This window comes from Cyprinus carpio, chromosome A24 (genome assembly GCF_018340385.1).
Source record: "Cyprinus carpio isolate SPL01 chromosome A24, ASM1834038v1, whole genome shotgun sequence".
In the NCBI taxonomy this organism is placed as follows: domain Eukaryota; kingdom Metazoa; phylum Chordata; class Actinopteri; order Cypriniformes; family Cyprinidae; genus Cyprinus; species Cyprinus carpio.
The window spans coordinates 4,816,817-4,844,209 of NC_056595.1; the positions used below are offsets into that span (position 1 = coordinate 4,816,817).

General features: G+C 36.7%; 1 protein-coding gene across 4 annotated transcripts in view; it reads left to right on the plus strand.

The window, feature by feature from the left end:
- The first annotated feature begins 5,299 nt into the window (after positions 1–5,299).
- Positions 5,300–27,393, plus strand: part of LOC109074873 (cyclin-Y-like) — a 43,870-nt gene continuing 21,776 nt past the window's right edge. For 3 of the 4 annotated variants that reach the window (XM_042714071.1, XM_042714073.1, XM_042714072.1), the window contains exon 1: positions 5,300–5,763. In XM_042714071.1, the coding sequence (XP_042570005.1) occupies positions 5,610–5,763 (154 nt within the window). In that variant the 5' untranslated portion in view covers positions 5,300–5,609. The remainder of the gene's footprint in view (positions 5,764–27,393) is intronic. The other variant, XM_042714074.1, reaches the window with a different exon arrangement.

Genomic DNA, 27,393 nt, shown 5'->3' on the forward strand with positions numbered 1-27,393 from the left:
TGGCGGGCTGCGTCCCGTGCACACGGAGAACGCTACGGGCGGACGTGAGGATAAACGGCCGGCCGTTCCTCGCCCTTCTGGAATCCGGCAGCATAGTCAGCTTAGTCAGGACCTCCATATTACTTCCGCAGGCTGACAGCAAGACCCAGCTCCCCATAACTTGTGTGCACGGCGACACAGGGAACAGAATTGCCTGCGCAGGCGAGTCACCCATCACAGGCATCGGTAGGCACCTGGCCGATCGACGTGGGGCTGGTCCACGACCTCCCCGACCATTGCTCCTGGGAAGGGACTGGCCAGGGTTTTGCCGTCCTGCCACCCCAGCCCACCATCCCGGCCGGAAACCGCCCCGTCCAGAAGCCCCGCAGGAAGACCCCGCGACGTCCCGTGCTGCTCGCCTCCGACACAGGGATGGGAGTCGTAGCGGCCCCCCCCTCACCTAAACCTCTATTATGACTTGTTCCAACATGGTGACCGGAGCCGGGGGATTCTCTAGGGAGCAGCATGAGGATGATTGCCTTAAACACTGCTGGGCCCAGGTGAGGGTTCCGAGGGGAAGGAACCTTCAGCGGCACCCCACCCCAACACCACATTTCATTGTGGAAAATGGCCTGCTCTACTGTGTCCGCCCAGCGGCGGGAGAGGAGAAGACCCTGCTCTGGTGGGCCTCCGCGCACCAAGATGGAGGCGGTGATCGAGATCGCCATGCAACCCATCCGATGGCAGGCCACCTAGGAGGCCCAAAACACAATACGGCTCCTCCGTGTGACCGTTTCCACTGGCCGGGGCCTCGAGGCTGAGGTCCGCCAGTTTTGCCAGGCCTGTTTGCCAGCGGACGTCGCCTTGGACCCCTGCCCCCAGCCCACCTGATACCACTTATACCCATCATAGAGGTGCCCTTTCGAGCGGATTGGGATGGATCTGGTGGTGGCCGCTGCAAAAGTCCCGGGAACACCATAGTGAAGGCTTAAAAAAAAAACAGTCGCAGCAACGACAGTACAACCAGGCGGACCCAACCACGTGAGTTCCAGCGAGGAGACCACGTCCTGGTCCTGGTGCCCACGGCTGCCTGCAAGTTTCCTGTCTACCTGGCAAGGCCCATTATACAGTCACGGAAAAAGGTTGGGACCAGTTATACCGTACCGCGTGCGGCAGCCCGGTAGAAGAAGGAGGATCAGCTCTACCACATTAATCTGCTGAAGCGCTGGTCGTGACTGGGCCCCCTCTCTCTGCCTACACACAGCTCCCACCAGTTTCCGGATGTGTTCTCCCATTTAGGTCATTTAGCAGACACTTTTTATCCAAAGCGACTTACAAATGGGACAATGGAAGCAATCAAAAACAACAAAAGAGCATGATATATATAAGTGCTATAACAAGTCTCTCAGTTAGGCCTAAACGCAGTATCCGTAGCAAGTGCTTTTAAATAATATAATAAATAAAAAGAAAACAGAATACAAAAAGATAGAGCAGCTAGTGTTAGAGGTATTTTTTTTGATAATTGTATAATAAATGAAAATAGAGTGTTAGAATACAAAAAAGATTAAAAGGTAAGTTAGATTTTTTTTTTTTTTAATTTAAATAGAATAGTGAGTGCAAAAGTGTATGAGGGTCAAAATAAATATGGAAGAGATGTGTTTTAAGCCGATTCTTGAAAGATGGCTAAGGACTCAGCTGCTCGGATTGATTGGGCAGGTCATCCACCGGGAGGGAACATTAATTTTAAAATTCCATAAAAAGTGACTTTGTGCTTCTTTGGGATGGCACAATCAAGCGATGTTTCACTTGCAGAACACAAAGCTTCTAAGGGCACTCATAAGTCTGAAGTAATGAATTTAGGTAAAGGGCTGCAGAGCCAGTGGTTGGTTTTGTAGGCAAACATCAATGCCTTGAATTTATTTTATGCGAGCAGCTATTGGTAGCCAGTGCAATTAATAAACAGAGAGGTGTGACTTGTATTCTTTTCAGCTCATTAAAAATTAATCTTGCTGCCGGGCGTTCTGGATTAATTGTAAAGGTTTGATAGAACGGCTGGAAGACCTCCCCCCAAGAGAGTCATTGCAATAATTCTAGCCTGGGACAGAACAAGAGCTTGAACAAGGAGTTGTGCCAGCTTTCCGAAAGAAAGGGGCCTGATCTTCTTAATGTTGAATAAAGCAAATCTGCAGGACTGGAAGCAATGTGCTCTGAGAAAGTTAGCGGATCATCAATCATAACTCCAAGGTTTCTGGCTGTTTTTGAAGTAGTTATGGTTGATGTGCCTTTGGGTGTTGAAATTGTGATGAAACGATGGGTTTCTGGAACCATTGCCAAGGTTGAAGGGACTGTCCTTCATCCAGCAAGAAATGTCTGTTAGACAAGCTGAGATGTGAGCAGCTACCGTCGGATCATCAGGATAGGGGAATGAGAGGTAGAGTTGAGTGATCCGCAGCTCATAGCAGTGGTATAAAAAGCCAAGTTTCTGAATGACAGAACCTAGTGATGCCATGTAGACAGAGAAGAGAAGTGGTCCAAGAACTGAACCCTGAGGCACCCCAGTAGTTAGATGTTGCGACTTGGACACCTCACCTCTCCAAGATACTTTGAAGGACCTATCTGATTGGTAAGACTCAAACCACTTGGAGTTCGGTTTCCTGAGATGCCCTTTGTCAGTAGGGTTATCTGGTGGTTAACTGTGTCAAAAGCTGCAGATAGATCAAGCAAGATAAGTATTGAATATGGATGGATTCCGCTTTTGCCAAAGGGCCTTCAACAACTGAAAAAGCATGGCAGTCTCAGTTGAATGTCCACTTCTGAAGCCAGATTTTGCTGTCAAGGAGGTTCGTTCTGTGTGAGAAAGGTAGAGACTTGGTTGAATACAGCTCGTTCAAGTGTTTTTGCAATGAAAGAAAGAAGGGAAACTGGTCTGTAGTTCTCTAAAAGAGATGGGTTTGAGGGTGGGTTTCTTAAGTAGTGGAGTTAGACGAGCCTGTCTTAAATGATGAGGGGAAAACACCAGTGTGGAGGGATATGGTTAATGATGTGAGTGAGTGCAGGTACAACTGCAGGAGAAATGGCTTGAAGGAGATAGATGGAATAGGATCAAGCGGATCAATAAGATATATTAGAAAGGATGAGTTTGGAGACTTCTGCTCAGAGAGTGAAGAGAAAGATGTGTGAGTGTAAGTTTGCTGGTGAGATGTGCTTGATGGATTGTGGTTGTGGAAAATTGTGCACTGATGTTTTTTCTGGAATTGCATATAATGAACCAATATGGCAAAGTCGTCAGATATTAGAGATGATGAGCAGGAGGGGAGGAGGAGGACAAAAGCGAGGAACATGTTTTAAAAAGCATGCGAGAGTTAGACAAATTGTTAATTTTGTTATGGTAGTATGTCCTTTTAGCAGTTTTTTTAAGTTTAACTATAGTATTTAATGTTTAAAATTAATTTAATGTTTAAAATTAAATATGAAACCACATTATTTCTGGACCATCTGTGAACTTTCTTTATTGAGCACAGCTGATGAATAATTAAAATGATCAAATAATCAGAATTAATGAGTTCAACATTCATTCATCTGGTTGATACTTATATATTTTTATAAAAACAAACAAAAAAAAATATTATGACTTTTTTATGACTTGCCTGTAGAACTAATGTCATTAATCTGATATTTTTTATTTTTTTAGATATGTAATTATTGTCGGCGTGGATGTAATTCATCTTCTCCCGTCCTTACTGCTCAACAGCGCCTCCTGTCAGTGAAGGCTGAACAGCATTAAACCCAAACCGATCTGTTCACAACATGTTGGATGTTTGAGATTCTGAGTTTGAACTGGCTCCACTGAACATCATTTGCACATGAACTGACTCTAGCTGGAAAAATGACCCTGTAATTGTCTTCTCTCATTATTGGCAAAATACTTCCCGGACACTGTAAAGCTGTAAAGTTGCTTTGGCACACTTAGTACTGTATAAAACGCTATACAAATAAAGGTGACTTGACTTCAAGTCAAGTCAAGTCTGCTTTATCGTCAATTCTTCCACATGTACAGCACATACATACAGAGAATTGAAATTGCGTTACTCTCAGACCCTTGGTGCATACAGATAACACTAATAGTAGGACATAAAAACGAGAGGACATACAAATACAGATTAAATTGCACATGCAAATTACTTGATCTCTGACCTTCCTGCTTTTAAATGAAAATCCTTCTTTGATGCCTCTTTTAAAAATACAGCATTTTCGCTTCCTATAAAACTCCCGGGTGGCCAGTATTACCAATAGCTGTATTACATCTGTTCTATTAAATGTAACAAGTGCATGTATCACGTTAAACCACTAGAGGGCGCTGCTGCATTGCATTGATTGATACTGTGCACATGTAGTTTTTATTTATTTTCAATATGTGCTTGTAAACTTTTGAGTTGTGTTAAATTTTTGAATTATGTGTTTGCCTTGTTTTTAATTGTTGAATGTTGTGTTAGAATTGTTTTATATTGCTCCTTGTATTTCTCTTGCCTCTTCAGGCAGTCTGTTATGTATTACTCTGTTGTATATTAACAGTCTTCAGTATTAGTTTTTGAATTTTCCTTTGGAACAGAAAGATATGAACTTGTGATATGATGATGACGTGTCCATGACGTCAATGACATTAAATCAGACTAGGTTCTGATAACATAAACACAATGCTGGCCAACATGAACCTTTCATTAAGGAGACCTTAAATTAAGAGTCTTTTGGTGTATCCGATAAAGGTTTGAATTTTTTCAGACTAGGTTCTGATAACATAAACACTAAGCTTTTATAGAAATGGCCACTCACCACAGGTACTGTTTGTTTTATACTGAATATATTTTCTATTACCTAACTAAAACCTCACAAAAAAAAAAAAAAAAAAAAAAAAAAACTGAAACCTCGTGTAATCTTATTTACCTTCTAAATGGCCATGTCTTGTTTATATATATGTGTTAAACAAATGTATATTTTTGTGTATATGTGTATACAGTACTTTATATACTGCATATAAACCTACAAAATATAAACATAGTCTATAATATGTTAACATTCAACACCAAAATACACTGTTTACATAATACCAAGTGTATTGTTGTATATTAAAATACTTAGTTTCATGAATACAACACAAACAGAAAGGTTCCATTCATTGATAATAGCTATGTAACCAAATCAACGTGGTTTAATTCAACCAATAAAAAGAGACAGATATGCCAGATAAAATCTATCAGGCACGCATCCATATCGTATTAATATTACAATCTCTTGCAAACAGATACAAAATGTAGCGTTCTGCGTGACGTCATGCCCTGAACCGGAAGCTGTTCCGTCTTCTCTGTCTGTGTTTGTGATTGTGAGCTCGGTGATACACTGACAGCTGAGCGATACGATGTAACAGTGAGCTCCGCGAGAGCAGTCCGCGTGGATTATGTGTTGATTTGACGAGGACGCTCGTGATCGTAGCACGCTGATGTCTCCACGCGAGTGTTGCGCGCGGGAGTGATCTTCTCGTGTTTCATCCCGTCGTCCGCGGCTGTTACGCCCATCATCTGCGGCGGGGCTCCGTCGAACAGTGGCCGTTTGTTTGTCCGCACACCGCGGGACTCATGGGGAACAGCACGTCGTGCTGCGTGTCGTCGAGCCCGAAGCTCCGGCGCAACGCGCACTCGAGGCTGGAGCCGTACCGGCCCGAACCGGAGCTGAGCCGAGAGGACACGGGCTGCAACCTGCAGCACATCAGCGACAGAGAGAACATCGACGGTGGGTGTGATCCAGCATCATCCACACACTCAGATAGCGTGCATTTATGTCCATTAATGACCATGTCGGTGGAATAACGGCGCATGAGGGTTATGTGTTCAAAAAGTATGGTGCTTTTTGGCGAGTTTACCATACTACTTTTGTTTCAAGCCAACTTTGGGTCAAGTATGGACTAACCACCAACGTTTGGGTTAAAAAATGTAATGCATTTTTTTTTTTTTTTGGAGTGTATTAGGTAAAGTACCACGTAATTTCCATCATTCACACAGTAAGGTGAAAGTACCACGGTATTAGCCCACTGTATTTCGGTAACGCCCTTACATTTTGTTAAGGAAACCACACATTGTTATATGAATAGCACTAATGCGTCTTGTCAGTGTGTTACAAAAATACCATAGTTACTGCAGTAACACTCTCGTAACTTTGTTTTAACCATCATGTCGTGCATTGATATAGTCTACAACGTGGTCTACAAAAAGTAAGGACTTTACTATGCTTGTTACCATAGTATTTAGTCTACTACATGATACATCACTATCACCACAGTGTACAATCTTGGACATGTGTCATGTACTAATGCAGGTCCCACTTTAAATTAACTGGCTGTCCTTAACCTGCATTTAAATTAATCATTTGGTACAATGCATTTATTGTGTGCATACATGTTTTTACATTGTGTGTGTGTATATATATATATATATATATATATATATATATATATATATATATATATATATATATATATATATATATATATATATATACCTGCATGTAATTACATCTGTAATTAATTTTTATAGATTTATAATTACACTATTGACCCATCCCATACACCTTAACCCACCCTTAAACCTACCCATACCACCAAACCTGTCCCTCAGTGTTAAAATCTTTCAAATGCACCATGTAATAATAATGCATGATTATCCTATTCATATACTCTAGCATTTATATTTTACTTCATAGAATTCTGTGAGATTACCATGGTACTGTAGTGTTTCTTTTTGGTTTGTTGTACTCATTTGTACCATGATAGTACCTGTTGTAATTATTTGTGATTTGTTTGTATCTATATTTAAATTTCTTTTTTGTTTGTTTTTGTAATTTCTTTACATATCATGGCACTTGAGTATGGTAATCATTCTGCATATATAACATTTTAATGTTGTTTTTCTATGTTACTTTGGGATAGTACCACTATGGTGCTAAATCGGGTGGTCTTTGATTCTTATAGTGGATTTAAAGGTGAATGCTCATTACTACAGATAGAGTTCACATGTTTATTCACTTACTGATTCTGGCAGTAGATCTGATCTGCTGGAGTGGAGAGTGGACCCAGCTATGTTCTAATGTAATTGAACATCTAGCAGAAGATAGAGGCTGATGAGAGTGTCATGTGATCACAGACAGAGCTCATGTGTACGAGGCATAGCTGATCCAGGAACAGTTATGCTCACTGCCACATGATATTCATCTAGACGTGCAGCATGTAAAATCAATAACCAACATATGATCATACTGTAGGTTGGCGCCATGGAAAGTCTTTATGTATTGGTTTGATTGAATTGTTAGATTTGTTGATTTCATGACATTGCCATCATTTAATAAAGGAACAATTAACACTTAATTCATGCATTAAAACAAACAACAACAAAAAAAAAACTAGAAATTGGTCTTTGTGATGACAAACTTTTTTTTTTTTTTTTTTTTTTTTGGTTTATATTTTTTTTTTTTTTTTTTTTTTTTTTTATTTTTTTTTTTTTTTATTAATATTTTATTTTTTTTTTATTTTTTTAGTTGTTTTTTTTTTTGTTTATATCTTTTATATATATATATTATTTGTATATATATATATATCTATTATATATATATATATATATATATATATATATATATAATAATTATTTATTTATTTATTTATTTATTTAATATTTTTTCAGGTTTAGTTTTATTTATTTTAGTACATCAAGTTAAACTAAATGAAACCTATTTTCTTTTGGGTTGGATGAAATTATTTTTTTTGGTTTAGTTTTTGTTTCAAGTAGCAAAGTGTATTATTTAATTTATTATTATTATTATTATTATTATTATTATTATTATTATTATTTTATTTTATTTTTGATGGTTTTAGTTTAAGATAACTATAATGCACTGTTTAGCTCTAAAATATCCCGTTGCCCCAGAAATTTCATTCTATTAAATAATTATCCAGTAATTACAAATGTCTGTCCATGTGCGCCCTTCTAAATTTATCTCAGGTACACTTCTGAGGATGATTTAAAGATGCATAAGTACATCCTTAAGTACACTGACACAAATACTTTTATTGCACACTCCTATGATACACTGCACATTGAGGAAGTCCCATATTTCAGAGCTAGCCCACCCATGGCAGCCTAGCTGTTGTGCCGTGATGGTTCGGGGTCAGTCTGTGCCAGTCTCCTGTGATGGGAGAGGAGCTGTACTATGATTAACACTGTCCAATGTGATTCAGACAGCTGCTGTGTGAATCAGCTTTATCCCACAGAATAATCAATATCAGAGCACCATGCAAATATAAACTGATATGCAAATATTTTATTCACTGATTAGTGTTTGTGATATTATGTATTTTGAATGTTAAATGGGAAATGGGAAATGAAATGGAAATGAAAAGTCATTTTATAGACTTGGGACTGTTTTGATGAATGAGCATACTGTAGCTGTGAGTGTTGGACATATTAAAACCAAACTGCAGTGTTGCTACTATTACCAGGTCATTTAATTAATTGGCCCCTGGTCACCCCACATGAATCATGAGCTATGAAATATAAATGTCATTTGTTACGCCTTTCAACATGCCTTTACTCATTAATATGATTCTGTACATGTCCTGCAATGCAATGTGACTCTGGCATGATTGAGAGTGCAGTACAGTAGGGCATTTGTGTTTAGAACCGTGACCCTCCAAATGTGTGACTTGAAGTCAGACATTACAGGACTCTACAGTCGACTACTTCAGTCGCATTTGTGAATGAAAACTACCGCGACTATGAAAGAATATTAGGAGAACCAGCACGATTGTCCTGATTAGTGTATTTTGCATTTCTACTGTTTTGCGAGCGTATTTTGCTTTTCTACTAGCATGTTTTGCAGCGTTGAGTATGAATCACAGACATAACTGTGGATTCCTTGAACGCAGTGTTAATCAGAATCCACTCATCGTTCAGTGAGTTCTGCAAGCTCACGAATCCTCTCATTATAGCAAACAAATTGTAGACAGGATGTAAATAAGAGATTCAGTGTGCAGTGTAGGGAGATTGGTTGATTATAATGGAATTTTGTGAGATTGTGATGAACTAAGGAGAGTGATAGCTTTTAATGATTATTAAGGGAGATTAAAATGGGATATTGATTTAATACAACAGTTCAATTAACAAGAAGTTAATATTAAGTGACTTATATTGCCTGACTATAACACTGTTGCCTGAATTTCATCAGCGAAAATAGTTTAAAACAAAGTCACAGCTGAGCCGCTGGGCATCTCCAAACACAGTGCTGCTTGGTTTATGAATGAACGTGCGTTTTTAAAGTGCCCCATTATGGATTTTTGAAAATTACCTTTCATGCAGTTTGTTACACAGCTCTAAGTGAATGAAAACACCCTGCAAAGTTTTAAATCTGAAAGTGCACCGTGTATAAAGTTATTGTCTCTCAAAAGAAAGAGTCGACTCTGAATTATTGCAAGAGTCTTTTTTTTAAACGAATCCTAAGTAGTTTCATATTGACATCAACTTGAAATATTAGCATATTGCCCGCCCACTTGTTGGTCTTTTCCTGTTGGTCAGAATGAAAATGCAGATTCATTCTTTGCCACTAGGTGCTGCTTTAGGAGCGGTAAAAATAGTGGTTTCACCGGTAACGCTGTAAACAAAGCAGCACTGCGCTCACAAACGCTGCTTTATCAGGCATTACAGACATGATGAAATAAAATTGAGACCAATCACCACAGATTAGCATCATGCAAATGAGGTGTTTGGAAAAATGAATTGTTGAACTAATTGTTTGGGAGTCGTTGAGTAAGTAAGGTAAAAATAAATGAAACTTTATTTTAGAATGATTATAATGATTTCTGAGGATCATGTGACACTGAAGTGTAATGATGCTGAAAATTCAAGAATAAATTAGATTTTACTGTATATTAAAATAGAAAAACTTTATTTTACATCATAATAATATTTCACAATATATATTTTTGATCAAATAAATGCAGCCTTGATGAGCAGAAGAAACCCCTTTAAAAACTTTAATATTGTTATTATTTCAAAATATATATTTTTTTTAATGTTAGTGTATATGTATGTATGTATATATGTATGTACGTACGCATACATAAAATACATAAGCATAGATTCAGGAACTTGATGGGTGATTTTTATAAAAATGTATTCTCAGTTGTTTAAAATATTCATGCTATTATCAAATTTTGATAAAATTATGTTTAATTTTACAATTACATCAGCAACAGGGACACATCTCAAGATGACTTATTTAACAGTTTTTTTTTTGAATATGCAAATCCGGAATGTAGGAATCAGAGTCTAAATGCATAGTTTGGGCATAAAAAAAGTCAGTCAAAACCAACACGTGTTGGATGATGTTAACTAACCCAGCAAAGTTTTCAGCTGGATGGGAGTTTATTCTCTTTACCATGCAGTGTGAAGTATTTCACTGTGTCTCCTAATCATTCCAATTGTTTGATTTTAGGGTAATTATTATATGTGCTGGAAATGTTATAATTTCAAACAATCAGGAAACACAGAGAAATACTTCACACTGCATGGTAAAGAGAATAAACTCCCATCGAGTTGAAAACCTTTGTACACACACACACACAAAAAAAAAAAGAAGGAATGAATGACACTGAAATATTTGGCTTGTCAAAAAAAAAACAAAAAAAAAAAACTTACATTCGTTGACTTACATTTGTTAACATTTGTTGACTTTTGAAAATCAATTCATATACTGACGCCAAAATAGCTGAAAGGAAACCAACATAAAAATACTCAACTCCAGAAGGTGACAATAGAGAAGTGACAAACACATTCTATTTGAAGATTCTGTTCTTAATCATCTGATGTCACATGATGGGAGTGAGCTCAAACGAGGCTAATTTTAGCCAACATTCAGGGCTCATATTTGCTCTGGCAGAAATGATATGGAGATTTGTGTTAATTCCTGCTATTGCACCAGAGCACAGGTCTGGAGATTAGTAGTGTTTTAAAATCCCTCTGGATTAGCACAGAGACACAGGCAGTTTGGGATGCACCATACAGGAAGAGAACAATGGGAGTGTTTCGATGCAAACTCTAACATGGACATTCAAAACATTTTAAAGCATATAAAAATGGCATGCAATGAATATTATGTACGTTTGTGATGACAAACATTAGTTTATTGAAAATAGACTATTTTGAAAATATATATATATCTATATGAATTTAAAAGTCTTTGCACATTTTTGCTACTGAGGTTAAAACAGAGAAGTTGACCAAATCTTAAAATTGAAATCTTATATTGCAGATGAAACATTGAATATACTCAGTGTTTTAATCCAGCCCAAGTCCAGTGTGAGATTTTGTTGCAGTTTCCTTAAAAATGCTTCAAAAGCAAATTAATTTGGGGGAGGAAAGTATGGAAGCCCGTTTCCGCCACTGAATAAAAAAAAAAAAAAAGGTAATTGTGACTTTATCTCACAGTTCTGACTTTTCTTCTCAGAATTCCATGATTAAGTCATAATTCTGAGATATAAACTCACAATTCTGAGAAATAAAGTCACAACTCGTGATATGAATTGGGAGACATTTGGTAGAAATTATGTGGAAATTATGAGATATGAACTGCGAGATATAAACTCACAATTATGACTTGTTAGCTCGGAATTGCGAGTTCATATCAGGCAATTCTGAGAAAAAAGTCAGAATTGTGAGATAAAAAGCCGCAATTACCTTTTTTATTTTTTATTCAGTGGTGGAAACAGGCTTCCATACTTTCCTCCCCCAAATTAATTTGCTTTAGAAGCATTGTAAGGAAACTGCAGTCTCGTAATTCTGACTTTATAACTCGCAATTGCATGTTATTAAGTCAGAATTGCAAGAAAAAAAAGTCAGAATTGCGAGATATAAACTCGCAATTTGCGAGAAAAGTCAGAAATGTGAGTTTTTATCTAGCAATTATGACTTTATAACTGACAATTCTAACTTAACTCGCAATTGTGAGTTTATATCATGCATTTCTGAGAAAAAAAAGTCAGAATTCTGAGTTTATATCTCACAATTGTGACTTTTCTATCTCGCGGTTCTGACTTTTTAAACTCGCAATTGTGAGTTTATATCATGCAATTCTGAGAAAAAAAGTCAACTTTCAACTTGCAATTGCGAGTTTATACAGTATCTCACAATTCTGTAAAAAAAAAAAAAAAATCAGAATTGTGAGATAAAATGATGTGTTCCCAGAGAACACGTTAGGTAAAAAAATGTTAGCCTGAATGCACTGTAAGTCACTTTGGATAAAAGCGTCTGATAAATGTAAATATAAAATGTAAATATAAAAAGTCACAATAATTTAATAATTTATTTATTTTTTTCAGTGGCAGAAACGAGCTTCCATAGGAAAGTATGAGTGTGCCTAAGCTAGACGAGAGTGAATATGAGACGCGGCGTGATTGTGGAAAGACTGCTGAGCTGCACTGCTGATGACAAACCTCAGCAGAAATTAAAGTGCATCTACATAAAATGTGTCAGCTGTGAAAACACTCTCTAATTGTTCTTAGTCACTGTCAGGCTCAGTCAAGAATGAACCCAACTCATGTTTGACATTTGACATTTTCTCACTGTGATTTTTGTCCTCTGAAGGAAATGACACACAGGAAGTGCATTGGTTTCCCTTCCTCAGGCGCGTCCGTGTGTTGTGTGCTAAATTGTTACATGTAGGAGCTGCAGAAATGTGCGGTTTGATGGGGTTTTGTGATATATTCGAAAGTCCTCCTCACTAGGACTGAGCCATTGAGCCAAAAAATTCATATGTGCGGTTTGATGGGGTTTTGTGATATATTCGAAAGATATATCTATATATCAGAATCTAATATATATATATATATATATATATATTTTTTTTTTTTTTTTAGTTTTTTTTTTTTTTTTTTTTTTTTTCTTAAATGTAATTAAAAACAGTATTATTAAAAACAGTAAAATTATGGGATATTATTACAATTTGAAACAATCTAAAAAGGTTCTCCATATTCAAAACATAAGTGGCTGAAGGAGTGATTGCAAACTTTGAGAAGTTTAATGGCCAAATAAAAAGTGTATTAAAATCATGCATGGTGTAGGTTAATGTTGTAATAATTCACAAGTCATAAATCACACACTTCTTCTTCCCCCACAGCTTTGCTTTGTATCTCTTTGCTGGTGTTTTTTCATAAATTGGTTCTCTTGTGTTTCATGTGGAGTCGGTTCTACCCACATCCTTGCTTTTATTTCTTTGCTTAATTTTGTAAGTAGGTCTGTAGACGGTCTGGCCTGAACTTATCTGCATACACATTGGCAGCTGACCTCTTTCTAAACCACTTTTCTCAGATTCACTCTTGTAGGTCAGTGGATGCCCCTCTTTCTTTACCTCCAGTTTTGTGTGAGTGAATCATGCCATACTGTATCACAGTCCTCACTATCACATGTCCTCTATAATTTTACCATACTTTTGATGCGATTAGGTTTTGCTGCAGGAAAGCAACTGATTTACTGCTCTTAGAAAACATCAAAGTTGAGCGTGACCGAGACGTGTGATGTGGCTGACATAGATTTCTGCTTTATTACGTATTGTAGCCCTGGAAACCACCTGCAATGCCAGCAAGGTGCTCTGAATGCTTTGATGACATCTGGAGTGTATTAGTTCATCAGCGTAATCCTTCCCTGTCAATGCTGATTTGTAAAATATTCTTTATATGAGTGGAAAATAGGCTACATGATCGACCAGTTAGTGACTATTTTAAGTAAGGTTTTTAATATTTTTGAAGGACTCTTCTGCTCACCAAGGCTGCCTTTGTCATAAAAAATACAGTAAAATCAGTAATATTGTGAAATAGTATTCTGATTTGAAATAACTGCTTTCTATTGTAATATATTTTAAAATGTAATTTATTCCTTTGAGTCAAAACTGGATTTTCAGCATCATTACTCCAGTCTTCAGTGTCACATGATCCTTCAGAAATCATTCTAATATGCTGATCAAGCAACATTTCTTATTATTAATGAATGTAATTTATTCCTTTGAGTCAAGTCGCATTTGCGACCATAAATATTAATTTGCGAGTGACGTTTTTGCTGAGGTCGCCAGTGGCGACTACCCGCCGAAAAGCTCCTCAGGATTTAACCGCTAAAAAAGTTTTCTCCGGCGGATGATTTGCTTCATTCTAGCAGCGCCCTGTCTGTGATAAAAACGAACTCGGACCGAAGGGTTAATACACACAACTACACCGAGTGTGGACCTGCCGCGTGTACAGCAGCTTTCAACCCGAGATCGGCCCCCATAGAGAAAAAGCCGTCTGTCAGCCAGAAGTGTTTTGTAGAGTCGGCGTGGCTCTGGCCCATTATCTTCTCACCGATGCCGAGACTGAACCGACAGAGACGCATTTCAGCCAGAATCAGCCCGAGTGTTATTGCTATCTGGGTATATATTTACAACTTATAAATTTGAATGTAATGCCTTTTTTCCTAATTGTTTTGCGATCAAATCTTTTTTGTTATGTTCACGTATTAAACTGAGACGATGCGCATCAAAGTTTTAGAGGAAAAGAGAGTTTCAGACAGTCCTCATCTCTGACGCACACAGTCTGATAAACGCAGCTCCGCTGTGCAGCGAGAGAGAAATGACGGAGACGGAAGAAGGGAAAGTGCAGAAAATACAACGTCTGTTTCGTGCACAACTTGAACAAACTAGAACAGGTAAAGCTGTCAGCTGTGTGGATATTGGCAACATCGTTAACAATTCTCGTTTATAATAATTACTAATATGGCTTCTTCTAAACAAGATCTTTGTCTGTGTTCTTTTAATGCGTGAACTTTATTATTTGAAGTGCAACTGCCGTCCAGTAACCGCAAAAAAAAAAAGCTCTGTGCTTTGTCACTTTTTAATAAAAAGTACCAGCTTTAAAATTATTCCGAAATTCATAACGAAATTAAAACAATACAGTTTTGGCGCTCCTTAATGGGGCAGGCGCGGTCGCTTTATCTCCTCATTTCAAGGGCAAGTTAACCCATTTAATCTTTCTCTTTACCAATATAGTACATAGTGAACATGAATTAACATCAAAAGGTAGGCTATTTTATAAGAGATCCTAAAGTACAACTTACTGAAATGTCGCATGTAGGAGGAGCCCAAGTGATGCTTATGCTCCATGATACTGGTACAGATTCTGTGTAATGAACAATTCTTTGTGACTGTAGATTTCAAGCTGGAAAAAGACATTTAGGTCCTACTTTAAGTGAACCTTAGTTCCCAGGTCATCTACAAGATGGATTAAAATGCTGATAAAGTCAAGAAAAGATGAGACATAAACACATGACATTATGATTGAAATGTTAAAATGTAAAATAAATAAATAATAGTCAAGAAAAGATGAGACATAAACACATGACATTTCTAAAAAAAATTTTTTGGCTCCTAAGTTTTTTCTTATAGGAGCCAATGGCTCCTTACTCAATTTTTTTGTTTAGAGCCCTGTAATGTTAATTATTAATGTTAAAAATTGTTGTACTGCTTACTATTTTTTTGGAAATACAGGACACTTTTCAGGACACTGATGCATAGAAAATTAAAAAGATCATTATTTATTTAAAATGGAAATATATTTTTAACATTGTATGTGGTTTTTTTTTAATTTTTGTCTATTTTTTTTTTTTTTTTTGTGTATAAGTGTTTTTTTTTATATATTATCTCACCCCAAACTTTTACATATTTTTTCTTGTGTAAATGACATTCACATTACATGTTGTATTTATTCATATGCTTGCACGTATTGAACTCAATTGACTAGTTTCCAGATAAATGTTGGGAAAAGATTAAAAGTTGCCCTTTACAGGAAACACATACAACTTCAGCATTGGAAAATGATTGTGGAAATGGATATGCATTGTAAAAGTGGGATCAGCAGGAGGAGGGAAGCCTGGGGCGCTGGGCAGCTCTGTTAAAAACTCGTCATTGTGCTGTACTTTCAAAGGATGAGTTTGTGAGGTTCTCTTGTAAAGCCATCTTGGGAAGATCAGTGGGTGTGGGAGAGGGTCTGCACACGTGGATATATTTCTCAGACGTAAGACAAGTCTTTCAGGCTAACCTAGATCCTGCTTTGAGGAGTTTGTCTCTTGAAATACTGCCAAATAATCAAATGTTTGTAATTTCAGTGTTTGATCTTTTGTGGGAAACCTTGTGGTCACAACAGACACTATGATAATATCAGCTGTCAAATCCATATTTGAGATTTTACCAAGGTTAGAGATCTCACTAAATAATGTTTTTCAGTGTTTGATCTTTTTTTTTAGAGCTTAGTATTTTTTTTTATTTTTTTTTAAATTGTCTTTATTGTTAATTTTGGCATTTTTTTTTATTTTTTATTATGCATCTGTTTTTCAAACAATGTTATACTCTCTCTCTCTCTCTCAAGAGAATAGCGTTTTATTTTATTTTAATGCTATTCTCTTGAGTGAAGAATCCTGAAAAAGTGTGCTGTAAAAATATTAAGCAGAACTGAAGAATCTTTTTTCAGTATTGATTTGAGTAGTGATGCTGACAATTCAGCGCTGCATCACAGGAATAAATCACAAAGTTATTGTAAAATGTAATAAATAAATCTCAATATAAATGTTTTTACTGTATTTTTAATAAAATTAAATAATAATAATTTGCTGTCCAAACATTTGAGCATTATATTATATTATATTATTATATTATATTATATTATATTAAATTATATTATATTATATTGTTTGTTAGCCCAATGTAGGTGATGTGGTTGATATGTATAGTTTCAGCACATCAAACACTGCGTCTTTTTTTTTTCAGGGTTTTTCCTGGGTCAAAATTGGTCTTCGGTTGGTGGCTGACCGACATGGTCATCCACACACAGCAAAGAGTACCCTATACCCACATGATCCGCAAGCCCAATATTGACAATAAATGTTAAATTTAAAATAAATACAAAGAAACAGTTTGTGATTTTTTTTTTTCTTATCCTATTTATTCATGAAAAAAACGATCACTGTCAGGCTAGATAGTAAAATAAAGCGATTACAACTTATTTTACATGTAAAAATCATCGATACCAAAGTATATTTGAAATGTCAAAGGTATCACAATTTATCTATTTACAAATTTATGCAATTATCAGACACAGATATTACCTGTCACTCTCACTGTCATCCTTTCTTGCACTCTTTGCAAAAAAGCTGTGATTTTTTCCACCACTGGCTTTCATAGTTTTTGAAAGATAAAACCCTTTTTTGATAGATCTGATAATTATTTTAGTATAATCATATCAATTAAAAGTAGCATTAAAACTATAGCGTTAAAAGGTGTAATAGTGTAATTTTTTTACCATATAAAAATTTAATACAATTAGCAGCTAGCTAGCAACAGCTTGCTTTGTGCTTTAATCTAGTTTCATCTCACTCCAGTCTAACTTTAAACTAAATGATTTTATAGGTAATTTACTACACATTGTCTTAGGCCTATACATACTGTGGATTATTAAGGCTAATTTTTACTAACCACTCTTCCTAAATGGGGTAAAGCACACTTACTTTCTCATTTCAGATGTGTATGTTCTTCTAAGAAGTAATGATTTTGTTATACATCGACACTGAGGGGCAGACCGATCACTTTAACCATTCGTTATAATGAATCGGCTCAAAGGAGTCATTTTGGTCGCGAATCGGACTTTAGCGGACGTGTTGTGTGGGAATCCTGGCTGTTAGGACATCGCGAAAGATTTGTCAACACACACACACACACACACACACACAACACTTTATAACTGGATAGATTTTTTTTGCGTTTATTTAAAGTTATGTCAGCTGCATGTGCGGAATGCTTGTCACAAGTTGTAAGAGAAGATAAGGCGACTTTTTTTGACTGCAATTCACACCCAGCGGTAATTCAGCAAAAATATTCTCCGAATGCACCACGTGAAACATGGATTCGGTCTTCCGACCTTTAGGATCAGGTTGATTTTGACGCGAGTGAGAGAGCAAAGACAGAACTGAAGACGGAGAGTGCGCGCGCGGGGGAGGGGCGCTGTGCTCGTTCTCTCCGTCACTCCGTCTGTAGCCTGCTTCACTCATAAAACACAATTACAGATCAAATAAGGCTTTGGCGGGACAAAAAATCGTTTTGGCGGCCGCCAAAAAAATTTACAATGTAGGAAAAACCCTGATGAGAACACTGCGTCTTTTTTTGTTTTCTCTTCTCTGGAGAGACACTGATGTAGTTGTTTAGGCAAAAGACCCACCACTGAGGGCAAGATGAATCCGAATTGAATCAGAATCAGGCTATTTGTATGCATAATCATTATGCTAATGGGATCTACTTCAAAAGAGCCAGTGTGCTATAAACAAATAAATCCTCTCAAACCACTCTCTTGGATTTGTGAAGCCAGATGACCAACATAATGAGCTGAATGGAGGAGAAATATTTTTAGCAACAGCTCTTCTAATCTGCACAGTAAACATTAGACGTATAGGCCATTTGTGCTGGTCTGCAAATCGCTATTGTAATTAAAGGAAAAGTCCACCCCAAAAAGAAAATTTGCTATGATTTACTTACCCTTAGGCCATCCAATTAGATCAAGGTCAGAATGGATTTGGAGGACTGTAGCATTACTTCACTTGCTCACCAGTGGATCCTCTGCAGTGAATGGGTGCCGTCAGAATGAGAGTCTAAACAGCAGATAAAAACATCACAATAACACAAAGTAATCCACACCACTCCAGTCCATCAGTGAATGTCTTGTGAAGTGAAAGGCTCTTCTGAATCAGGAGAGAAATATACACAGATCAAGTACCTTTTACAAGCAAAAACTGTCCAAAACCATTCTAAACAAATATGTCAGTGGATTTTTATTTATTTATTTATTTATTTATGCGAGAGGGCAACAGGGAATGGACACCTTTTCTTTTTTTGCTGAAGGAAGCGTTATTATGAATTATGAACTCATATTTTGGCCAGAAGAGACTGTTTGAATTTAAAATGCCTTGATGAATTTGTTTCTTACAAACATGCAGCTTTTTGCTTCAGAATATGCTAATTGACTGGAGTGGATTACTTGTGGATTATTGTGATGTTTTTATCAGCTGTTTGGACTCTCATTCTGACGGCACCCATTCACTGCTGAGGAGCCATTGGTGAGCAAGTGATGTAAAGCTAAATTTATCCAGATCTGTATATACGTTCACTTGAGCAAATGGCGACAGCATGTTCATCTTCGGTACTCCTTTTTAAGTTTGTGTCTGGATGAAAAACAGGCGGCTGGATCTAATGCATGGAGGGTGAATCCACAGGGGCTGTTGTTCAGCGGGTGTAGGAGTCATAGACTGGCTTCAGATCTGTGCATAAATATCTCACAACCCTTTCATCAAAGCAGAAAGACAACAGGCAGCTAAAATTTTTCTCCCTCCCAGCAGTTTTTGCAAAAATATTTGCTCTCAGTGTTTAAACACATTTGCCGACTTTAAACTCTTCAGCCTGTTTTGCTCAAGTCTGATATTCTCCAGTGACTCACAAAGATTATTCGTGAGATGTTTAAAATAAAGCCATTGAATATCAAGCATGGAGAGGTGTTAGTAAAGGAGAGGAAGTTAGTAGTAAATTACATTTATCTGAGTCTAAACTAAAAAAGAAAAAAAACCTGTTCTCAGATGATTAGTGTTTTTAGCAGGAATTATTCCCAGGACATCACTGCAGCTGCTGCATGTTGTTGGGTGAGGAGCAGCCACATGAAAGGGAAACCCTTATGAATATGCAAAAAGGAGGTGTGGCTGCTGAACATGTTTGGATCAGCTCTGATGAATTGAGATTAGAATGAAATTTAATTCGATTTAATTAAAAAAAGGGGTTAAAATGGACATGAAAGGATAATTTGAAAAGATAACAAATAAGTATAAAATAAGACGGCAATAACAAGGATGCTTGCAAATTTATATACAGTACAAATACACTTCCGTTTAAATATAAAATTTTGGTATATACACTAGCTTTCTGTTTTTGTATTCTATCTACTTGTTTTTTTGTGTGTGTATATATGTATATATATATATATATATATCTATATGTATATATATATATATATATATAAGAGCATTTATTTGAAGTATAAAATATTCTGTAACATAATGTCTTTATCTTCATATATATATATATATATATGAGCATTTATTTGAAAGTTCTTAAAAAAAAAAATAAATAAAAAAAAATATTTTAAAAATGGGAATTATTTTAAAAAAGTTTGAAAAATCTTCCCTGTGTATGTTTGTTTGTGTTATTAAATAATTTATTGATTAGTTGAAAGCTAGGCTATCTCTGTTGTACGTGTCTTCCTCCAGTGTGGAAATTGTAACTCATTCTATTATCATATTGGGCAAACTGTGTATAATGTGTAGTGTGCGTATTGTGTTGCCGGGTAATGTCAGGAAGGCAGGGTGGCGCTGGCACAGATGGCATCACAGTCAGACCTGCTTCCTTACCAGCATGACACACACACACACACACACACACACATTCTCACACACTGCAATAGGAAAACCATTCCTCAGGTTACTTGAGTATCTGAAAATAAAGCGTTCGGGATTCACTCAAGATGTCCCAGATCAGACATGGTTACCGTTAGCTGATCCTTCACTAAAACAACATAGTAACTTTATCAGGATGATATGTGCTACCTGCTTAACACCTTTGTTTTTGTCAGCTGATAGCATAATACAGCTATGTATGTATTATGTATAATAATGTTCTTCTTCTCCTCCTCCTTTTCATGAGACTACATTTTAAACTGTTTTTAAGCTACAACCACCAAACTTGGCTCAGACCTTTGATTTCAATTGCTTTATCTTTTCTAACTGATTGGGCTTATGATTTTTGTTAAATAGATGAAATTAGAAATTAAAAAAAAAAAATGTCCCAGAGAATTTCATTGAAGGGGTCAATACTTTTGTACAGTAATACGTATGTAGTATTTAAGCTATCAGTCACTAGCAAAGCTATCCTTGGAGAGCATCCTAAAGCATGCCAGCAGTGTGCTAATCATGCTAGCAACATGTTAAAGCATGTTGGCATCATGTTAAATCATGCTAACAACATTGTAAAACATGTTAGCAATGTGCTCAATCATGTTAGCAATATGTCAAAATGCCAGCAACAAGTTAAATCATGCTAGTAAGTTGTTAAAACATGTTAGCAATGTTACATAATGTTAGCACCATATAAAAATGTTGTTAATGTGTTGAATCATGCTATGGACATGTTTAAAATACATGTTAGCATCATGTTAATTAATCTTAGATTGCTTGCAAAATGTAAAATCATGGTAACAACATGGTAAAACATGTTAGCAATGTGTTAAATCATGTTTGAAACATGCTGACAAAATGTTAAATTGTGTTAATGTGATAAAACATGCTAGCAATGGGTTAAATGATGTTAGCAACATTGTATTGACTTATAGCAAAATCTTCAAACTTTAAGCTTCTCAGAAATATTTAAAACTTTTGGACAAGGCTTTGCCAAGCCGACAACAAAGTTTGTCATCAAACTTTTTTTTTACATTAAATGTCTTTTTCTTTGTATTTCTAAGCTTTCTACTGCATATTAAATATTACTGTTATTAAATATATCTTAAGTAGGGATGCACCGATCATGATTTTTCATGGCCGATTGCGATATGAATTTTTTACAAGCAAACTGGCCGATTCCGATACCGATTTCCGATTTTTTTTTTCTTTAAGCAACAAACAAGAAAGAAGAAAAGTACTCATAAACAAGATGTTTATTTGGTATTTAATAGGCCAAACTGGCTTTTGGCTATTGAAAACAATAACCGTAACCATCTGAAATGAACGTCAGTAACTGCACAGTAAGTAGCCTACATTCAATACAAACATAGATGGTACAGACATCATCATTTAGCTTTTGTTTTTGAATTGGATTGAAACTACATAAACTGGCCTTAAATGAAAAGATTAACTGTAACCATGTGAAATTAAAGGCAACAACTGCATAGTTCTACAATCCAAACAACACAATCAACACACATTCAAGAAGATGTTTCTTAATCGGCATTCAGTATTTGTTTTAGTTTTTAAATTTGGTTTTAAATAAAAAAAAAGGTATTTAACAGTGAGACTAAATAAAAGTATGCTATATAAATAAATTATTCCAAATGTTAAAATCATGTTGGTGCGAATAAAACAAAGATGCAAAGTGTTTCATTCATCCAATCAAAAAAAAAAAAATAGGGTAATGATTCACATAGGGCTGGACAATATATCGAACGATATGATCATGCGCATCTCGTCAGTAAAGCCGGTTCCATGATTAGCGGTAAATTCCCATCACCTGCTTTCAAATGGAGCTGCAGTTATTACACAGAGCCGTAGTTTCACTGAGAAGCTACGCTATATCGAGTTCATTATTGAAGATGAATCGCCTTTGATAATGAACTCGATATAGCGTAGCTTGTCAGTAAACTACGGCTCTGTGTATTAACTGCAGCTCCATTTGAAAGCAGGTGATGGGAATTTACCGCTAATCATGGAACCGGCTTTACTGACGAGATGCGCATGATCATATCGTTCGATATATTGTCCAGCCCTAGATTCACATCTATATTTTTTTACTTGAGCCAATGAAAAATAAATAACTATTGTCTCAAGTTAAAAAAATATATATAGATGTGATTCATTAGCCTAAAATGTTTTAATTGGATAAATTAAACACTTTTTTTCATTGTGCTACAGCAGGTGAATTTTAAATCAAATTGTTCGCTTCCTGCTATCTGTGCCTCAGACATGTAGCTCTGCACCTCCAGTGCTGAACGACTGCCCGTGTCCTGCGCACAGATTTTGAAATACTTCCACACAAATGACATGATATCGAATGATTACAATGTAGTCTGTGCACGCGGGCGCACTTCCGGAAAAATCGGCCGAAAAAAGAACAAAAACCGGCCGACTGCCGATCGCGTATTTTAAGCAAAAACCGGCCGGTTCCGATTTATGGCCGGTCAACCGGTGCATCCCTAATCTTAAGCTAACCTTTCTTCATTGACACACACACACACACACACCAAGCATATGTGTGAAGCTTCATTGAGCTTGTGTTGTGACCAGGCACCTGTTAACACCTCAGCACTGCACAGATTCTGATCTGGTCTCTAATGCCCTCAGCAGGTGCCGCTGGCCTGTTTTCTGACCACACGCTAACACGACTCGCAGCTGCCACACTGCACTGGCACACACTGCTGGTGTTTGGACAGCTTGCTCACCATCTCGCACAGGAAGCTCTCTGATATGAACTGTGCAGATTAATGATTGCCTTTTTCATCACGTTTTGGCTGGAAGTGTGTGAGATTGTATCGATTTATGTTCTTTGATGGCTGAGTTACCCTGATCTTCAGCTAATTTTAGTTTAAAGAGTCTAAAGGGTCTAAAGGGTCGTTCTCCTGCTTTGATGTTTTCTAATGGGGCTGTGAACCTTAAACCTACCTCATCACATGATCTCATTTATCAGTGCCCTCCAGGTGCTTACTTTCCTCACATACACCTTGGTGCAATAACTGCTTTCTTCGTGTCTGAAATGATTTTTCTGCTAATATAACCATGAGACAATACCCACAAATTAACCAACAATTTCTTATTCGTCTATTGTTATTTATGATCCAATCAAAACTTGTCTCAATCAAACCCTGATGGATAAAATCATATCACGCCCTATATTTAACTTTTGCTTGCATATACTATATGCACAAAAAAAGTATTGGGACTTGTGACCTTTACACTAACAGGTACTTTAATGGCATCTCATTCTAAATACATAGACATTAATATAGAGTTGCTCCCTCTTTTGCAGCTATAAGAGCTTCCACTCTTCTGGGAAGAATTTCTTCACGATTTTGGAGTGTTTCTGTGGGTATTTTTGCTCATTCATCTAGTAGAGCATTTGTGAGGTCAGGTATTGATGTTGACTCACAATCGCCAATTCATCCTGAAGGTGTTTGATGGGGTTGAGGTCAGGGCTCTGTGTGGGCCAGTTCAAGTTCTTCCACACTTGCTTTGTTCACTCGGGCCTTGTTTCCCTTCACTAGAAGTAACGAGACCAACCCTGAAAAACAGCCCCATGGCATTATCCCTTCTCCAAGAAACTTTACAGTTGGCACAGTGCAAACCGGTAACATTCTTCTGGCATCCATCAAACCCAGACTCACCCATCAGACTGCCAAACAGAGAAGCTTGATTTGTCACTCCACATAACACATAACTCTACTCCACATATTGGCGACTTTTACGTGTCATGTGCCTTAACACTCGGAGACACCGCTCTGTGACTTGATGTGGTCTTCTGCTACATGAGTTGCTGCTTTTTCTAAATGTCTTTGCTTCCCCATAATTCCACTTACAGTTGACCATGGAATATCCAGCAAGGAGGAAATTTCACAAACTGACTTATTACAAAGCTGGCGTCCTGTCACAGTACCGTGCTTGAATTGACTGAGCTCTTCAGAATGACCCAGTGTTTCACAGATGTTTGAAAATGCAGACTGCATGGCTAGGTGCCTGATTTTATACACCTGTGGTAATGGGTCTGATTGAAACACCTGAATTCAACACTTAAAGGGGTAGTTCACCCAAAAATACAAGTTTTCATCATGTACTCACCCTCAGGTTGTTTCATTCTTGTTTTGAGCACAAAAGGTGGTGTTTTGAAAAATGATGGTGACGAAACAGTTGACGGTAGCCATTGACTTACATAAAAAAAAAAGCAACTGTTTGATTACAGAAGAAAGAAACGCATAAAGGTTTGGAAAAACTTTGGGGTGAGTACATTATGACAGATTTTTTTTTTTTTTTTTTTTTTTTTGGGTAAACTATCCCTTTTAGGCTTGTGTTCCTATACTTTTGTCCATATTGTGCGTGACCTAGAAATATTGTAGAATCTTAAATATTGTAGAATCATAACGTGACCAAATACAGTAGATGTGTACTCATAAAGATGTACAGAGGCAGTGTTGCTGGCTGAACCATTAATAGAGAGTAAGTCCGCTATCCTTTATCGGGTGTCTCCATGGTGCTGCTGCTCAGGCGACCGGTGACAAGACAAAACTAACTATTAACACAGGCTAATTACTGCTCTCCACCCTGCTGAACATTTTGCGAACACACACAAATATACACACACATACTGCTGTTCCATTATCCATATCCAAGTTTCTACTGTCAGGATGCACCACATATTTACTTGATAACATGTAGTTATCCATGTCATTGCACGTTATAGCTTGTGAATATCTCAGTTTTTAAAAGAATGATGACCTCTTTGGATTTGCAATAAATGTATCAGAGACTGTTTTTGAGAGCATCTTGTGAATTACAGACTATAAAGTTTATGCAGAAGAGCTGTTTGAATGAAGCCAAGTCTGTCTCTGGTGTGGGAAACACAATTGACTTTTCTTCCTCACTAATGGCTGCAGTGTGTCAGTGTTCACAGCACGATCCTTTGATTTATTTAACCCTTTTTGAAAAGCACTGCTGTGTGGTTTGTATCCCAATGAAACACACATGCTCCTCTGCTCTTTTCATCACCTTTATTAAAGGAATATACCAACATGCAACTTTATGTCATCACTGTCATACAGTTCCATAGCTGTATGACTTTTCTTTCTTCTGTGGAGCACAGAAGTTTAGAAGAATGTTCAAGCTGCTCTTTTCCATACAGTGAAAACATACCGTGACCACAGGCTGTCAAATCTGTTATTTAGTGTTACTGATATATTATTATAGTATTTATTAATATTTTAAATGAATTTATTTAATTTAAACTTTTTATTTATTTAATATAATTTTGTTATAGTTTTTATTAGTAGTAGTAGTAGTAGTAGTAGTAGTAGTAAATTATTTCTGTATATCTTTATTTTTTATTTCAATTTAATTTGAGTAGTTTACTTATTTTAATAACAATGTAAAAATTATTGTGTTTTTCAAGGAAACAAAAAAAACTATTTCAGTCTTTATAATTTAGGGATTGGGTCTTTTTTTACTTGAAGTTTATAATTTTCATTTTTAGTTTTAGTTAGCACCATCAAACTCCAAGAAAAGGGGGTAAAAAATATCAAAATTCAAGTTATCACTTCTTGAATGAAAATCTGAGCTCTAAGGGTGGGAAGATGTTTGGTTAATAAAGATTAAATTGTGGTTTTGCTGCTTGGAAATATGACAGTACGCAATTGCTACCGTGACAGAGCCTTAAGTCGTCTGGGCTTCTTTTGTGGCACTTTTATGGTGACTTTTTGTTATTTTTGGAGCTCAGCGTTGTATAACTCTCCAGATTTGTTGAATAGAAAGCAGCAGCTTGGACAATCTGCAAAACTTCTCCTTTTGCAACAACATGAGGGTAAATAAATAATGACAGAAACGCATGTACTTATGATTATTAAACTATTAAACCCCTCTTTCCATGCAATCTGCAAAGCTGAAATGAGTTTCTAGCCCAATCTGTTGTACTGCCTTCTTTCAATTTAAGACTTCCCAAACCATTCACTGTGCACACAATTGAGCCATGTTTTCTTTTTATGCAGAGCACCATTGTTTACATAATGGCTTTCAATGACCAAGAGGATATGATGTCGTCTTATGAGAGGAATTGGGCTCACAGGAAGAGTGATTGGGGCATGTGGCAGGCCACAGATGGCTCATTTGCACCAGATAATGTCTCAAACAGAAATACCATCACCATCCAACTGTCTGTCCCATTAGACTTTGGGCTGAAGGTTTGATTGAAGATGCAGATGGAATCTTAAATATTTGTTATCATACTTGATTTATTGACAATCCTTGCAGGCATGCACTGAAAGAACTGTCTGTGCAGTGTAAAGGTTCAGTGAGGAAGCTCTTGATCTCCTATGTCACTTCCTGTCGTCTGAGAATGTTGTTCGCTGTTTGTGTCGAGTGACCACCCTGTGTGCTTGTGTGTGTCCATTTTAGCATGTTGAAGACCAGTGTTGTTATTGTTAACCAAAATGTAATCTCTAAAATTAAAATAATGTGGAAATAAAATAAAATATAAATATTCAATCGAAAAACTTAAACCTAAAAAAAAACAACCTTACATGAAAATGAGAAATGTTGCCCCAGTTTCATTCTGTGCCTGTAGTGCTGTAGAAATAGACACTTCACCTTTAACGCTGATGATGGAGATGGATCGCTTTGTTGATGTTATTGCCTTAATTTTGTCTGTGCTGTGTTTCAGGAACTTCTCATTTAGTTTCATTAACTGTCCACATCGTTTCAGGGGCTGGGAAGCAAATCAAGTTTTTCCTCTGTACTAGCCAGGAGAAAA